The sequence below is a fragment of the Crocodylus siamensis genome, chromosome 8, assembly GCF_052110815.1.
Source record: "Crocodylus siamensis isolate JL-2025a chromosome 8, ASM5211081v1, whole genome shotgun sequence".
Classification (NCBI taxonomy): domain Eukaryota; kingdom Metazoa; phylum Chordata; order Crocodylia; family Crocodylidae; genus Crocodylus; species Crocodylus siamensis.
Window position 1 is genome coordinate 1,119,877 of NC_143402.1, and position 17,552 is coordinate 1,137,428.

The following is a 17,552-nucleotide window of genomic DNA, read 5'->3' on the forward strand; positions in this document are numbered from 1 at the left end:
GTGGTTGTGACCATGCCTTTACTCTTCCCTATGACAGCGGCTTCCCAGCCAGGCTGCCATGGTGCCCCCTTGCATGGTCGTCCTATGACGGAGCCATTGTGGTGCATCAGAGGAGGTATTGGCTGGCCCAGGGCTATATCCCATCACGATATGCCCCCGAGCCCACCTTTCTCAGCCCTTCCCCTTTCACCAGAATTGCCCTCGTGAGGTTGGTGGAAGGGGGCTTTTGACTGCCCCTCTCAAGCACCTTGGAGACTGGCGATGGGCACCTGGGAGCAGCCCCCCATTGCCTTTCCAGGCTCAGAGCACGTGAGCGGGAGCCGACGGGTAGAGGGCGTCGGGAACAGCCCAGCCGCATACCGCGGCTGCTGCAACGTCCGCAGGCCCCAGAGAGCCGTCCTGCAAAAAGGTCGGGGGACGAGGAGGGGAGAAGAGCTCCCGGTGCACCTCGCGTTCCTTGCTCACGATTCAGCCCCAGACGCCGTGCCCGCTCTCCCGCCAGCGAGGCAGCTGTTGGATCCAGTTGCCGGACTCCAAATGGATGGCTTCTGTCGGTGCCAAATGTTGCTCAAACACAAAGCTTTCTGCCAGCGGTTTCACTGGGTGTCATCACGAGGATGCCTGCACGTGCCGTCCAGTTTTTCTCTCTTCTTCCTGATGAGCCCAGGCCAGAGATGCTGCCCCGAAATGTTGATGAGTCCATACGCGACACAGGAGGCAGAGGTGCTCGACGGCGTCTGAGCTGGATTAATCTGAGCCACGGAGCAGAGATGTGCATCCGAATGTGCGGTGTGCCGCGGGTCGGGTGCAACCTGTCCTTTGGTTGAAAGTTGCAAACATATACACACGCACATCAATGTTTAGAAATGCCTGAGTCTACAGGTCTGTCCGCTCCTGATCCAGCTATCCACACGTCTGATAACAGTGTCATCCCCATTGCAACTCAAAGTGAAATGAAAAAAACCTTGCCTGCTGAGAAAAAGAGATCTTAAAGGTTATATGCTTAAAAGAAACACATTCTTCCCCTTCATTTATATCCTTTTCAGTCGCATTGTGCGATACGTCTTCTGTTAAATTGCATACAAAATGCAAATGGAGTGAAACGTTATGATTTCTTTACATGACTGAGTGACTTTGTATCTCAGGTAGATGATTTTCAAATGTTCGCATGGACCCTACTGAGAATTAATTGTTTTTTGTCACTCGGCTGTATGTTACAGCCTTCTGTATGAAGACCTAGTCGTTTGCTATAAGCAGCCACTGAATCTCAGGAGTCGGAAGAGTGACATTTTTAATATCACAAAATAAATTTGGAGACGTTGCACTCTCCCGAGTGGATGGACTTGCCCTCACAGCCTCAAGCACAGGTTTGGACTCCTGCGCTCCAGGCTAATAATGAGTAAAAGGATTAACTACCAGGAAACTAAGCTGATCGTCTCCTCATTAGGAGTTTAAGCAGATACTGGCTGTGTTGGAAACTACTCCCTTCCCTTTCCTGCTCGGAGGCAGGCGAAGGGGAGAAATGGGGGAAGAAGTGGGATGGGGGCTTCTTGGAGCAGGAAGGGGAAGGGAGAGAGTATTTTCACCTGCTTTAGGAACTCCAGGAAGCCCCTGGGAGCTCCCGTGTGTGGTCCAGTCCATGCCGCTGCACCCCGTCTGGATCCACCCCGGGTGAGAGCCAGGTACAAGCAAAGGGGTGCGCACAGCAAGTTCAAAATGATGCTGCAGAGTCGGCAGGCACTGCGTGCTCCTCTTCATGCAGCAGCATCAGCACCCAGAGCCCCCTGCCCCCCCGGCACGTAGGACAGGGCCTCCGTGCTGTGCGGACAGCCGGCGGGGCAGCTCCACGCCACAGGTTTCCTGCTCAGGGTCTGCCTGGCAGAGAGCGGGGGGCCGGCCCACGGCACGCAGCTCTTCTTTCACGTACCTCGTGAGCCGAGGCGGACGCATGGATCCGTCTGTCCGGTCCACGGTCAGCTGGCCACGGGGTCCTCCTCTGCGTACGGTCATCTGGAAATGTTTCTCTCTTTTCTTCTTATGCTCGTCCATGTGAGAAAGTCCTCTCCAAGCAAGAGATTAACTGGGACTGATGATGTTTTAGCCTGGGCTTCACTGATCTAGCCTGGAGAAGACCAAAATCTCTTTCCTGAAACGTCTGCTGCAGACAGTTGTGGGACCAACCTCCTGACCCTCCCAGTGCTGACAACAAGAGCACAGACTTGGTATTAGCACCAGCAATGTGGTAAAGATCCAGCAAATTGATAAAGATCCAGCAAATATGAGCTGCTCTTGGCTAAGGGTTTGCACGCATTTTCCGGTCGGTAGCTGTTTCCAAATGTGAACTGGATCAGGAGGCTTTACCATTTGCTCTCGCCTCTCACCTACAGGTTTGGTCATGAGCCAACTGCGATGTCTGATTCCACGTGGCGCAGACACCGTTTGCGCTGAAGATGCTGCAGCCGGGAAGGGTCTCCGAGAGCTCGCTCCTCAGGGCTGATTATCCACTTCTTCCTAATTGTTAGGAAGCGCGGCCAGCTGATCGGATGCAGCTTGCATATCCTGCTGTCATCCATTATGTTGTCCCGCTGAGGTGGAGGCTCAGCAAAGGGCTCGGGCTCCCTTGTGACACTCTGACTTGTCGCACAGATAGCAAACGCTAGGAGGGAAGCGTGAGCATCTGATTCACGGAGCAGTATCCAAGCCGGAGCTCGTCAGCGCCGCTCAGGTGATATGTGTCCAAACTGGCGGTGGGAAACAAGCCTCTAATGACCTGCTTGACTAAAAATGGTGGTTTCCAAAAAGAGGGATTTCTACAAAGTTTGTGCCTGCTGGCTGGGCAGCAACATGCTGTATGAGCTGATCTGGTGTCAGCAAGGCCGGGAGCAGGCTGGGTCCCGCATCTCCTGAGTTCAGGAAGGTGCTTAAGCATACACCAGCTATTTGAGTTGGTCTAATAGAAGATATCAGATTTACCCAAAGGACCTTGTCTGTCTAAGCGTGCACCTGACCTTGAGCATACGAGTAGTTTCATTCGTATCAGTGAGATTTGGCATGTGCCTAAGCGTGTTCCTGAAGTGGAGCTTCCCATTCAGCCATCTCCTCAGCCACGCTCTCCATCCATTTTCATGTATGTAAAGTGGGGCGAACTTGTCTTCCTCTGTCTCTGAGTGCTAAGTGTTTCTGATCTCTACTGTGCCAGTTTTTAATTTTCTAATTTGGTTCACGGCGGGCATGCCTACTCATGCACTTACACTGGCTTAAATTTACTGTGCAGTAAGTGGAAATAGGCCTGCCTCTACACACGCAGGCATTAAAGTACATTAATGTTGTGTGTGGACTGACTTGGGACTAACCTTAGTCCCAAGTCAGTCCACACACACAGTGTTACTGCGCCGTAAGGTGTCTACACATGCATTACTGCACAATAACTAATCAGGCATAAATTTGATACCTGCATGATGCAGTTATCAAATTTACACTCAACTTGGTGTAAGTCACCATATTTACTGTGCAGTACTGGCATGCATGTCTAGATACACGCCCATACTGTGCAGTAATTTTGGTTATTGCGCAGTAAATGTGCACGTGTTTCAAATTTTCTGTGTAAGGCAACTCAGGGTCTCTGTTGACCAGTTTTGGGAAGGTTTCAGCAAAACTTGGTCTAATGGTTCACCTTTTCCATTAAAGATGAGAATATTGTTCTTCATAAAATGTTGATTCTCTAGAAACTGCTAGTTTTAATCCACAGCAAATGCCTTAGAAAGCCATGTTCAAAATGAGGAACAACGAGCTGTTGGTGGAGGAGTGCCTTGTTATTTAAATGTTAAGAAGCATCTCACATGTACAGCTGCTATAGATACTATCGATTGCATTATTTTGATAAGCAAGGTGGGAGCACAGAGGTTGGCAAGATGTTTTATTGATCCGGTGCAAGCCAGTCTGGGCATTAACATATGGAGGGTATCGTTCAAAAGTCAATTTTCTCTCAGCCTTGATTTAAATACTGATGCCCCCTGAGACTCTTCCTGGGTCAGTTTTATTCTCACTCTGCACTTCACTACAGCATAAACTGCTAAATAAATATAGACACCACACTATTAGCTATGTGCCAACACTAGTCAAATGAACCTATCTACTCTATTCAGTTTGCTGTTACTTGTTTTTGTAAATAATAATGCCTAGCACTTTACAGCTTTTAAACCCTTTGCAAACTTCAGCTAATCAATCACGGCAGCCGCTCTGTAAGGCAGGCAAGTATTATTCAGTTATTAAAGCCAGCCACATCGGGGAGTGACTGCAAAGCAAAATTCAGCGCTAACAGTACCATGGTGCTAAATGCCAGATTGCTTGCGAGAAAGCGACATGACATCTTTTCAAGGGAAAATTTGAAGCAAGTAAGATTCCTTCTGTCTGGAGCCAAGTGACTGGAGCGGTGTGATATGCAGCCCTTCAGGTTTGGGGGAGATATGAAAAAATATGCAAACAGATTAGACAGGATGCACAGAAGCATCTAATTTTAGGTGCAGCGGTTCATGATCCGGACACGGTGTCTCACCCAATGCACGTGCAAGTGATGGATGGGAAATGCAGAACATACGTTCCCTGCCTGAGACCTGGTTGGATGTCTGGAGCCACGGACCATATGGATGGAAATGCAGAAGGTGGCTCCCAGCCAAGCACGTACACACACACGTACACACACACATGAATGGCGCTGAGTTAAAATACTTGAATGGTTTGATCATGGATGCTGGCCTACTGTCCCAAGTCGTTTTCTTCCCTCTTTCTTTTCATTCCTTTTCTCTCTGTGTTTCAGATTATGCTTGGCCTTTGCCTAAACAGTTGTGCCCCATATGGATTTCCCTAGATGTCCTCTTTTCAACCGCATCTATCATGCATCTCTGTGCCATCTCTCTCGATCGGTATGTAGCAATACGCAATCCCATCGAGCACAGCCGCTTCAATTCCCGCACCAAGGCTATTATGAAAATTGCTGCAGTTTGGACCATATCCATAGGTAAGCACCACAACTCACACTCGAACTCTCTTGAATGCATAATGGCATTACGCTAGTTGTCACTGGGGATTTTTAATGGGCCGTGCCAATTAATTTAGCTGGGCTGCATGACTGAATATAATGAATGGCTACCGGGAAGGAGAAACCTTTCTTTCTGATTGGCCTGTGACCACACGAAGCCACGGATTCTCGCAGCGCAGTTATTTTGCGTGTTTGAGCATCACTATATAGATATCAATATGCCAATAAAAACCATAAACTGCCGTAAGACAAGCTAATGGGGCTATCAAACTGCTGTGTGTAAATAAAGCGGATAGGGAAGGGACATGGCATTAGCAAAGGATCGGCAAGTAAAAGAGCCAGTGCAGAGAGCATGTCTGCACTGCAGCGCCTGCAGTAGCTAGCTCGAGGCCTGGGAGCTGACTGTGCCCTCAGTGCAGGATAACCGCTCCCCTCTTTATCCCCCTTCTCAGGTAGATTTTGCAGCCTCTGCTGAGCTCGTGTTGCTGCAGCCGCACGGCTAGCTGCACCTCGGCCGTGCAGCTGATCTGTGCGTGTCGGCATCACAGGGAGGTTGCGGCAGAGACTACAGTGCAGGTGTAAAAAGACTGACCCTCCTGTGTCTGCTTCAATAGAAGGAAACTTGGGCTCATTTAGGAGGCCCAGGGGAAGCAGTGGCAGGCATTGCAGTCCCTGGTTGTGGGGAATGATGTGGGGAAGGTTTATTAAACTCTTGCATTGAGACGCAGGTGAGAGGAGTTTGTGGGGCCTCTGCTGCTCTGCTCTGTTACATTCACTTGCTTGCATGAAAAGCAGCCTGCTGAGATTGATCACTTGACTGAAAGGCCTTTTCTCCCTCTGTCAGCCATGGCTTTCAGCTGTATACGGGTGAAAAATGCATCATGGTTTTTCACTTTACTGAACCAGCCTAGCCTCTTGCCTCCAAAAAGAGCTATTCTTCACTGGAATGGGATGCAATGCCGATGTCTGTAGGGCACCAGGGGCTTCCTAGGGAGCTACAGAAAACGACAGATGCAAAAATGCACGTCACCAATTCCGACCTGGGCCAGGAACAGGCATTAGAAACACATACTTGTCTGTGTGCTACCATCCCAGCAAAGAGCATGACTCCCGTGAGCGCCCTGCGATGAGGTTAGGTAAATTGACTCATTCGAGGATTGTTGAGTTGAGACGCTCCACAACAGGAAACAAGGTAGTCTGAGCTGTTGCACGATGTGACCGTAGTCATGGCAAATGCCCCTCTGCACCACCGAGCTTAAAAGCCTGTTGAAAATGTGGTGTTCGAGAGAAAGGAACCGGCTAAATAAAATTCACCTTCGCCCTCGATGCAAGTATCACAAGGACCATCTTCGGTACGTCTGCGATGCAGGCAGCACTTAAGCACTTGCTGAACTGCCAGCATGCATTTAAATCCCTCTACAGCAGGACATTAGTGTCTCTTCAGAGCTGTTCTGAATAGAGAGGGCACCCTGCTTCAGCACCGGGAATGGGGAATTGATTGTAGTTTGTCTAATTGAGTGGCTTGGGCTCTTCTATTGTCCTTGACTTTGCTGGCAGGAAAGCATGCAGGGCAGATGCTTTGCTCCTCGAGCCGTGACTGTGCCAGCTTGCACAAGCTTACTGAGATGGGAGGCATACTGTTGATTTCTATATGTGAAGGGACCATGTCCAGAGTGCCGTAACCTTGCAGAAACAGGATGTGGCAAAACCACTTTCCTTCTGTTGTATTAGTTTAAGACAAGGAGACTGCAACAAGGGACAGAGGACAAGAAAGTGCCCAAAGCCCCTGGATTCAGGTCTGTGCAACTGCAAGCCCTGCTCTGGAAGTAGCACAGCCGACAGCCATGAAGGGCTAGGTACAGATCTGGGCTGTGCAATCTGTCATCTAGGCAAAACTTCTTGGGGTTACAAGGATCAGAGAATTGGGGTGCTTCCCCTCTCGCCTGCAAGGGCCAAGTCGAGCAAGCACGGTGCAGGGCTCTCCGGAAGACAGCTGCAACGTGGTTTATTCATGCAATCTAAAACGAGTGCAGCTGCTCACCTCCAGTTAAAGCCCTGATGCTTCCTTTTAGATAGCAAGGGAAGTCTCTTGCCATGCGACCTGTAGATAATGGGAGGTTAGCCAAGAGTGTAATTGCCCTTAAAAAATCCTAATGCCGAACCAGAGAGTGCCCAGTTAACAGGATGTGCAGTCTCACTTTCTCATGAGCAGAGATCACGAGGTCTCGAGATTGTAGTGTTCACTACAGCCGGGAAGATCACGCACACGGCCACCGTTCTGGTACCCGTACAGCAACGCGAGGCAAGATGGATTAGGACAGGTTTTTGCTTCTGTTTTTTGTTCCCGAGGCAGAGGTGGGCCTGATCCGGACTGGGGCATCTGTGCATTGCTGTAAGAGAAATAAAGTGCAGTAAGAAAGATTCTTTTGGGAACAGAGGTCCTTTGATCTCTGCTTTCTATGTTATGTTTAATAGGATACGATGGATAACATGACAGCTGTCTGTGAGATGGGGTAGTGAGATCAGTATTCTGAACTGACAAAACTGAAAAAGAGAAGAGAGAGAGAGAAAGAAGAGTCTCAGATCTTAGCAATGCTGCAGCTTTTACTGGCCCTTACTTTGTGCATGTCAGATACCTTTCATTTGTTTGTGGAGTGGAAACAGTTCGATATGAATTCCTTCCTTCTTGCTTCTTAGCCACCACCTTAGCCATTGCACGGCATTGCATCTAGCATGGCCTACACGTATCCCATTATTCACACAAAAAAATCACAGACCCGTCTCTCATCAACCACAATTTTGAGAGAGGTTGAGGCCAGAGCATGCATGCCATGGGAAATGCCCTCTGACGAAGGTGGTAATTTGTGTAATAGAGTACCTTTTACTTGCAGCTTGTGTGAGAGTAGCTGTTATCTCCATTTTGCAGATGGAGGGACCAGGGAATTCATTGTTTTAACCTGTTATTTGGCAGTTAGCTAGCACTGGAGTGTGAGATTGAACCCGCAGCTCCTGGCTCTCTGTGCCATGGCGCTGGCCTAGGGAGTGCTGCCCTTCTCCAGTTTGGTTTAGTGCAAGATAGAGCCTCCCATGTAGTTGTGTGCGGGATGGGAGCAGCACACAGACACCTGCTCGGTGCATTTTGTTGTCCTGTCCTATGATATGGGAAGAAGCACAAACAGGGCAATATGGTTTCAAAAGAAAAGCCGTAGTGGTTCCTGAAGCGGATTTGCACTTGCATGCTGCGGCTGCCGTGAACATACATAGCGGTTTTCCATTCCGAACCTTTCAGGGCCTGATCGCATCCCCCAGCAGCTATGGGGGCTTCCTCTGAGCCAGCATGGGAGCAAACCTGGGAAAGAGCTTCCAGATGCAGCCAGCACTGGGGCCCCAACATGTCCAAGTCAGCCGTGTCACTGCATGTGACTAACTATGGATGGGGATTAAAACACCCCCAACTCAAGTGCAAAGTCCTGCACTGAGGAGGGAGCGATCCTCTGCACCGGGGCAGGCTGGGGGTGATGGGCTCTGCAGAAAAGGACCTGGGGGGACAGGGGACAAGAAGCTGGATATGAGCCAGCATTGCAGCCTTGTCACCAGGCAGGCGACCGGCATCCCGGGCTGCCTGGGTATGAGTGCTGCCAGCAGATCGAGGGCAGTGATCCTTCCCCTCTATCCAGCACCAGTGAGGTCACATCTGGATCCTGTGTCCAGCTGTGGGCCCCCACTACAGAAAGGATGTGGGCACGCTGGAGAGAGTCCAGCGGAGGGCAACAAAAATGGTTGGGGGCTGGTGAGAGGCTGAGGGAACTGGGCTGATTGAGTCTGCAGAAGAGAAGACCGAGTGGGACTGAACAGCAGCCTTCACCTCCTTGCAGAGGGGCTGCAAAGAGGATGGAGCTGGGCTGTCCTCAGTGGGGGCAGATGGCAGGACAAGGAGCAATGGGCTCAAGCTGCAGCAAGGGAAGCTGAGGTCGGATATCAGGAAAAACTTCTTCATGAGGAGGGTGGTGAAGCACTGGGACAGGCTCCCCAGAGCGGTGGTGGGGTCTCCATCCTTGGAGGTGTTTGAGACCCAGCTACACAAAGCCCTGGCTGGGTGGATGCACTTGGGGCTGGTCCTGGTGTGAGCAGGGGGTTGGACTCCTGAGGTCCCTTCCAACCCTCATTTTCTAGGATCCTGTGAACTCTAGCTCAGGTTCACTTCCCATCTTTTTTCTTATCTGGAGCCAGACTGTCAGGGGTAGAGTCAAAATGCATTTTGGGTTCCTGTATTATTATTGTCACCTGTGGAGCTGGCAATGTGTGTGGACACCATTTCCAGCTGCTAGTGGGGTTAGTCTGGTATGTCCGAGCGGGGGCGCGTGTAGGAGGCACGGCGGGCAGCTGTCCTGTTGCACACCCACCTCTCTCTGGAGGAAGGCAGAGCTGCAATGGGCCTGTTCCAGCTTCCCCGTCGGCAGCATTGCGTAGCATCCCTCCCGGCCATGGAAGAGCGTACGGGTTCCTCTTTGGGACTGTGTCTCTCGCGGCACTCATCTGACATCGTCATCATTGCCAGGGAATGGAAGAGCCCCTGTTTTCCTCTGTTCCTGTTTGCGTCTATCCATTCCTCATCCCACTTCCAAAGAAAACCCATCTTCAAAGTCTGCCTTACTTGCAATCTATTAACCGGCCCGCTCTCCTGCCACTGTTGCCGCCTGGCATCGGGAGAGCGGTGGTCTCCTGCACCGCATGACAACAAAGTAATTGGCATGTCCTGAACGTATTCCTCCTCGTAGAGAGCAGCTCTGACTTCTCTTTGGCATCCTGACATTATGTCTTAATGAACCACAGAGCACCGCATGTCTTGTTTATGTAATATTAATTGTGAATACCACGGGGGGGTTTCCTACCATTTCAAGAAAGTACCTTGCCAGACAAGTCTTCTGTGGCTTGAAGACACAACAGATAACTAAAGAAGGGAAAAAAAGCAGCCATGTGCATAGTCGAGCACATGTATGCTACATCCTCCTTTCTGTTGTCTCGCAGTGCCCGCGGTATTTCACCGCTTTGGTTTCAGATAGAGAGGTTCAGTCATGTATGTCATAGCACATTGAACAGGACTTCATTCCCATATTTGACTTCCTCAGCATTGTAATGCTTTCCCCGTGAGATTCGGCGATACGAACAATTTAGGGATAGGTCAGTGACTGCATATCATTGATTACACGACTCTCTTGTATTTACAGCTGTCAGGATGTGCTCACGCCAAGCAGTCCCTCCTCTGCAAGGAGTCCTAACGAGGTCCATTAGGGAGCAAACCAGACATCTCCCCTCCCAGTGGGACTAGACCCTAATACTCAAGGCAGCCAGATTTTGGAGGTAGTTTTCAAGCTCATAAGACACGAGCAAGGTGTGGGGTATTAGACATGGATGGGCTGACCCTTCTCTTGCTGGCTTCCTTCTTTGAGAGGTTTGAGATTGATTTGGTTTGGCTTGAATTCTTGCCTTTCTGGGCACTTTCTCAGCGAGGAAGTCATTGTGATATCACCTAAAGCAAATGGAGCATTCCCGGGGTCTGGCCAGGGTCCTCGTTCGGCCGGTGGGACTCCACGGAGAAGTAAGGGTGCGCACACAAAACTGTTTGCAGACTCAACCCCAAAGTTAGCAAACAAGGCTGAGGCCACATGTTGCAGGGAACAGAATTGGCACAAACACAGGTATTGGGTAGGACAACAGATGGAGAGTCTAAATATGCTACCGGGATTTTGCTCGAACCTTTTTGTTGTGGTGGACCCTTTTCATGTGTGGCTCATCATTTGGAGACAAGAAAGTCCTTAATAAATAGAAGAGCTGTCAAGAGTGAAGCAAAGGTTAAACAGGCTCGTTTCACCTTCTGGAAAACAGCATAAATTCTCCTGCAAAATCCTGCCTCTGAGCTCTCCTTCTGTGGGAGGTGCAGCAATAGTATTGCTGAGAACAGTAAAGGCAATGCATATTAATGAAAGCTCATCCAGGGCAACGACACACTTTCTCCAGTGCTGAAGGCAGGCAGCAATATTGCTTCTGGCTTGAAAATGGCAACGGGCCCGCCGAATGTCTTTGACCCCTGTTGTGGCCAAAATCCTTCTCTCGCATCCTCAGCAGATATAAATTGCGTGCGGTCTCGCTGGAGGGCGCTCTTGGGGACAGGTGAAGGTGAGAAAATCATCCATTTCTTCGGCCCTTGAGTGGCATTTGCAAGGTTCCCTTCCAGCCCAGGCTATTCAGCCTTCCCGTCATATCTAAATGAAGATCAACAGCTTTCTTGACGCACAGGAAATAATTACGTTTCACTTAGGAACACCACTTAAGTATGTGCGTAATTCAGTCCTCTTCTATCTTGCATTAAACCAATGCAAGACTTGTATTATTTTTCTCTGAGACAAACCTAGACCTGGTCCTGCTGCACAAGTATTTCACTGCTGTTGTAACACACGTAGCGCGCGGGAACGTATCTGCTGCTACGCTGGGAGCCTCTGGCAGAGGGTGGCTTAGACTCATTTTAAGTCTCAAAGAACTTGAAGGATTTCAAAAGCCCAGTTTTTCTTTTCTGTGTGTCTGGAAAGAGCCGAGAAGCGGCCTTCTCATCTTCCAGTTCATTAGCAGGAGTAGATGCCATCTCCCCAGGATGACTTCCTGCCAGCGGGCCTTTATTTTACTACTAAAGTTTTACCAAGGCCCTTCATGAGATGCTTCTCATTAGAAAACAAAGTCATTTGCTCCATTTTTTTTTTTTTTTTGCAATGGTCTTGGGGAGAATCAAGAAAAATTAACACCTCGTCTCCTGGAGCAGTCTGGAGTGAAGTGTACAGCAGCTGCTGAGACGCAGCTGGACACTGTTTTTGGGGCCGTCGATCTGACACAGCCCCGGCGTGGAGAGACGGCCTGTCAAATATGTTGTTTTAAATCCCGGGATGGCTGTCGCAGCGTCATAGTGCTTTCACTCTCGTTTGCAGCAAAAGTAGGTCGGACACATTAGGCATTGCCTCAGGCTCCCTGGCTGGAAGCTGGCAGCCGGGGACAGTCCAGCCATGGACTTCACGCAGAGACGAGGCAACCAGCGGCCCCGGGTGGTCCAGATCCTGCCCTCTGCTCCTCCCTCCAACCTAGACGCATTGGCTTGCATGTGCTGAGCAGCTGCGGGCACATTTGAGGCACGCGGCAGGACTGTACCTGGTACCCATTTTCAAAAGTAGCCTAGAGTTTTGGGGGAGAAACCCGTCCTGCGGCTCATTCTTCATGGGGGAGCGCGCCCCCACGTGTCGTCTTGAAGCTGGTTGCTAAACATCAGAGGGGTTTGGTCGCGGATCCAGAGCCTGCCAGGGTCAGCGGACGTCTTCCCCAGGACTTCACCGAGCGCTGGCTCGGGCAGGGAAGCAGAAGGGTTGTGGTGGGTGTCCCTGGGCTGTGTCTAGTGATAAAAGGAGAAGCCTCGGGTTTCCATCTGTGAATGTTTTACAAGGACAAATAAGCAGCAAAAGAAAGCAAGCCACACGTGGTCTCTTATTCTCTCTAATGAGACTGTCCCCGGAGGAGTGTGCACCTTTCTTTCACTTGTTTGAGAGAAGAAAAAATGGCCATTGCTTACATTTTTAGTAGGATCCGTCATTGAGGGCTTTATCGTGCCAGGAATCTCCATTAGTCTTGTAGGCTTTCTCTGAGGAAAGCAAGATACCAAACACACTTTTCCACTGAAGCCAAAATTTCTGAGACTCCTCTGTACAATTGCACATTTTTCTTCCAAAAAGTTGTCTCTCTGGGGCCAGTTCTTGAATATTTTACAGAGAGATATCTGAGGTCATTGGGCTTTTGTTTTATTAATGGGGGATATGCTGTGAAGAGCATCTGCCCCTCCATGTCTGTCACGGCATTTCAGCAGCGTTGGGAGAGCTGAACGCTGGCTGGAGAAGAGCTTCAACATGACAAGAAATAGGCATGAGGACAACAACCGTAATTGCGTTTGTCATCCAAAGGGCCCCCTCCACCTCCATTTCCCGCTGCTGTCCCTGGGGCAAAGGGGAGATGCAAAAGTGTAAAAGCAAGAGAAAAAGGGAAAGGTTGCGATGTGTTTTTCACAGAGAAGAGAACAGCCGAAATGGCACGTAGGACACCTCCACGCCAGGTGCGGTTGGGCATTTTAACCGCCCTGTTGCTCGTCCGCAGTATGTGAGCAGAGAAAAGGCCGCTGGGGCTTCGTTACAGAGCTGCTGGAGCCGTGCCTGTGGGCTCCCTGGTGCTCGGGGCTGTACAAAGCCAAGAAAAAAAGATGGGCTTGCCTAAAACTGGCTTCGTGATAAATGATCCACACCTATGTTTTGGGAGCACGCCAGGCCAGTGTCAGGAGAGCCGTTGCCCAGGGTAAGAGAGGGGTGGGCATTGGTGTCAGCAGGCACAGGCAGCCCCAGCTGCTCTGTGCCAGGGCGCCGGAAATGCCGAGCGCTCACAGGCAGAAACAGCTATTGGCTTCGTCTGCTCCGGGGACTTGTGGCTTCCAGCAGCATCCTGCTGCTAGAAAGCTTGGCTTTCCTTCCCCGGCTGAGTCTCGTCTAGGCAGCGTCAGCGTGGGTAGCGTCACTGGAGTCAAGTGGGAACAGGGCAATTTGCAGAGGGCCGGCTCCCACCGTGCTTCCCCCGTCCTTGTGCTTGAAGGAAGTCCCGCAGGCCCACGCAGTATCCAGCTTGAGCAGTCCCGCGGAAATCCCTGTCTGGGGCGAAAGCCATGTTTGCAGGTTGGATCGGAGCCCCAGCGAGCGTGGTTGGCGGCGGCTGCAGTGCAAGCACGTCCTTACCCGGTGATGCTCGCAGCACTTTGTGCCCACGCAGGTGATAGCTGCTCACCTGGAGAGCCCTGGCGCCTGCAGACCGAGTCCGGTGTGCAAGCTCAGGGGGCAGGGGCCGTGGATAAGACAGACGGCAATGTCCAACACGCTGGCAGCCGCTACCCGAGGTCCAGGTGCCAGGTGGATGCTTCGTCTTCCCCTGCGTGAGGGGCGCTGTGTAGCTGGCAGACACGGCTCTCCCCCGGCAGGCACCTGGGCCTGAGCTCCCCGTACGCCACCGTGGCAGAAGGGCGAGTGCCACGCTTGGCTTTGTAAGCAGGGGCGTGGCAAGCAGCGGCAAGGAGACGTGGGCTCTGCTTTGTCTGCGGCACTGGGGCGACCGATCCTGGCACGCTGCGTCGGTTCTGGTGTGGACGTGCTTCCCAGCGAGACAGTGGATCCTCCCTCTCTTGAGCTGATAGAAGTGCTTTTGTCAGACGCGTGTTTTCAGACCCAATATTTGGATGAGTAGGTGGAAGTTAATGGCTTTGAATGATCTTGTGGTCCCATCTGACCCTGGGGGGCGCATCTGCATGTTCATCAATGCCCAAAGAGCCTGTCCTTACACCAACGCGGCTGCAACCAGCACCCCTTAGATACTGTGCATTTAATTTAGTGCGTGCTTAATAATGTACTTACTAAATGTGCAGTAACTAGAGGTATTGTGCAGTAGCACTGGCAGATGGTTTTGGGAGTTGCTTACTGCTCATTAGCCCAATAACACTGCTGTTTGCATGGTTTTTAACCGCCTGGCTACTGCACAATGTTATTAGACTAATGTGCAGTAAGTGTCTTGTGTAGACGCACCTGGATGTCTCAAGGCCTGAAATCGATTCAGATATTGGCACCAATCCCTAAATCATTTTCTTCCACCTGGTCTGGTCCGAGGGAGAGTTTCCGTCTCCTCCCAGCCAGGAAGGGGTTCTTCAGTTCAGCCCTCTTAGCCATGTCACAACAGTTAAAAGTCCACGTGTTTTATTAAGAAATATGACTCATGTTAGAAACACGCAGAGCAGAATAGTCTTGTCAGGCATCAGCGAGTAATTAATTTTTGCAGATGTGGAAGTTCCAATCTCTGTTTCAATAAGCGGCCGCTTTACCCCGATTTGTTTGCCAAACAGTCAGTTTTTGGGATAACAGCATTTCACAAGAATTGCTCTTTAGAACATTTTCCCAAACATTCGTGCCTGTGAACGACTGTTAGATCCAGATAGTACTGTGCATGTTATCCTGCTTTCCCAGAACTCTGTTTTGACTGAAACTGTACGTGTAGGATGCAAGTGTATTCCTGATTTATGCTAGTGGGAAAGGAATTAGGCCCAAAATATGCAAAATATTTTCCAGTTAAAGTCATTACAGTGATACCTGGACCATTTATACAAGCCCCACGGGCGAAAGCCAACTCCGGTGAAACTCCCAGGAACTCAGTGAAGTCGCACCATGAATGAATTTGCTGTTGATTTCTGCATACGGCAGGTGTATTTGCTTCCCAGACTGCATTGCAAAAGGACACTGAGACAGACACCGAGACAGGCTGGATTAAGATCCTAGTAGTCCGAGTTAGAGCGGAGGCGTGGAGGGTGGTCAGCGACTGCTGATGCTACCTTTTCCAGTCTGAACAGAGAGAGAAGGTCAGATCCTGGAGCTGGAGCTTGGGCTAGGAGGAGCACGGCTTGTGCATGCTCGTGAAACATTCATAAGGTCACTGCTATTCAGTAGAAATCCCCTTAATTTCCTGGGAAAGGCTACATCTATGGTGCTGACAGGGCTTGGATATAGTTTCATAGTTATAGTTTCATAGTTTCTAGGGTCGGAAGGGACCTGAGCAGATCATCTGGTCCGACCCCCCGCCATGGCAGGAAAGATTACTGGGGTCAAACGACCCCAGCAAGGTGTTCATCCAGCCTCCTCTTAAACACCCCCAGGGTAGGAGCCTGCACCACTTCTCTTGGAAGCTGGTCCCAGACCCTACCCGCCCTGACGGAGAAGTCGCGGCTTCTGATATCTAACCTAAACCTGCCCTCTGCCAGCTTGTGACCGTTATTCCTGGTCACTCCTGGCGGTGCTCGGGGAAACAGGGACTCCCCCAGTGCCTGCTGGTCCCCCCCGACTAGTTTGTATCAGGCCACTAGACCCCCCTCAGCCTTCTCTTGTGGAGGCTGAACAGGTTCCGGTCCCGTCGCCTCTCCTCGTAGGGCCTGCCCTGCTGCCCCCGACCATGCGAGCAGCCTCCTTTGGACCCTCCCCATGTTGTCGACATCCCTCCTGCAGTGCGGCGCCCAGAACTGGATGCAGGACTCCAGCTGCGGCCTGACCAGCGCCGCGTAGAGGGGGAGGATCACCTCCCTGGACCTGCTCGAGATGCATCTGTGCATGCACGAGAAGGGGCGGTTGGCCTTCCTGACCGCGTCCCCACACTGCCGGCCCATGTTCATCTTGGAGTCAGTGATGACTCCAAGATCCTTTTCTGCCTCCGTGCTGGCAAGAGGGGAGTTCCCCAGCCTGTATGTATGGTGCCGGTTGTTCCTCCCGAGGTGCAGCACCTTGCACTTGTCTGTGTTGAAACCCATCCTATTCTCGTCCACCCACCCTTGTAACCTGTCTAGGTCTGATTGTAGCCTGTTGCATCCTTCCAGTGTGCCCACATCCCCCCACATCTTAGTGTCATCAGCAAATTTGAACAAGTGCTTTTTACCCCCTCGTCCAAATCACTGATGAAGATGTTGAGCAGTGCGGGCCCGAGGACCGAGCCCTGGGGGACCCCACTGCCCACGTCCTTCCAGGCTGAGAAGGACCCATCCACTACCACCCTCTGGGTGCAGCCCTCCGGCCGCTTGGTGACCCATTTGACTGTGTGGGCATCGACACCACAGCCCCCCAGTTTCTTAATGAGAACGGGGTGAGAGACAGTGTTGAAGGCCTTCCGGAAGTCCAGGAAGACGATGTCCACTGCTACCCCTGCATCTAATGATCTGGTGATCTGATCGTAAAAGGGCACCAGGTTGGTCTGACAGGACCTGCCACTGATGAACCTGTGTTGGTTGCCCCTAAGCATGCAGTCCCCAGCTGGCTCCTCCTGGATGTGTGCCAGCATAATTTTCTCGAACAGCTTGCCTAGGATCGAGGTGAGACTAACCAGCCTATAGTTTCCCGGGTCCTCCTTCCTGCCTTTTTTGAAGATGGGGACCACGTTGGCCCTCTTCCAGTCCTCCGGTACCTCACCAGAGCACCACGAGTGCTTGTAAAGCCGTGCCAGGGGACTTGCAATAACCTCGGCCAGTTCCTTTAGAACTCTAGGGTGGAGATCATCCTGGCCGGCTGACTTGAATACGTCCAGCCCCTCCAGAAGCTCCTTAACTAAATCCTCGCTAACCCGTGGCCCAGGTGTGCCTCCCCCGGGGCCCGAGGGGGGCCCAGCAGCATATACTATGCAAATATACTCCAAAAAAGCCACTTCACTCGAACAGGAAATTGCCATGATTCATTCTTCCCTGCATTTTGCACTCGTCTTGAAGATACAAACTATTTTGGGCTTCGTGTCATTGATGTGCATGGGCCATGGCTTTAAAAAATGTGTTTTTTCTCATTTTCCTTTTAACATAATCACCCAGTGAGAGAGACTTGCTAGAGATGTAGGTCATTCTGGGAATGAAATGAACCACTGAACTAGCAGC

At 51.0% G+C, this 17,552-nt stretch overlaps 1 protein-coding gene across 2 annotated transcripts in view; it reads left to right on the forward strand.

Annotated features, from left to right (window-relative positions):
• Positions 1 to 17,552, forward strand: part of HTR2C (5-hydroxytryptamine receptor 2C) — a 334,603-nt gene that overhangs the window by 313,138 nt on the left and 3,913 nt on the right. For both annotated transcript variants that reach the window (XM_090061134.1, XM_090061135.1), the window contains one exon: positions 4,817 to 5,017. In XM_090061134.1, the coding sequence (XP_089917260.1) occupies positions 4,817 to 5,017 (201 nt within the window). The remainder of the gene's footprint in view (positions 1 to 4,816; positions 5,018 to 17,552) is intronic.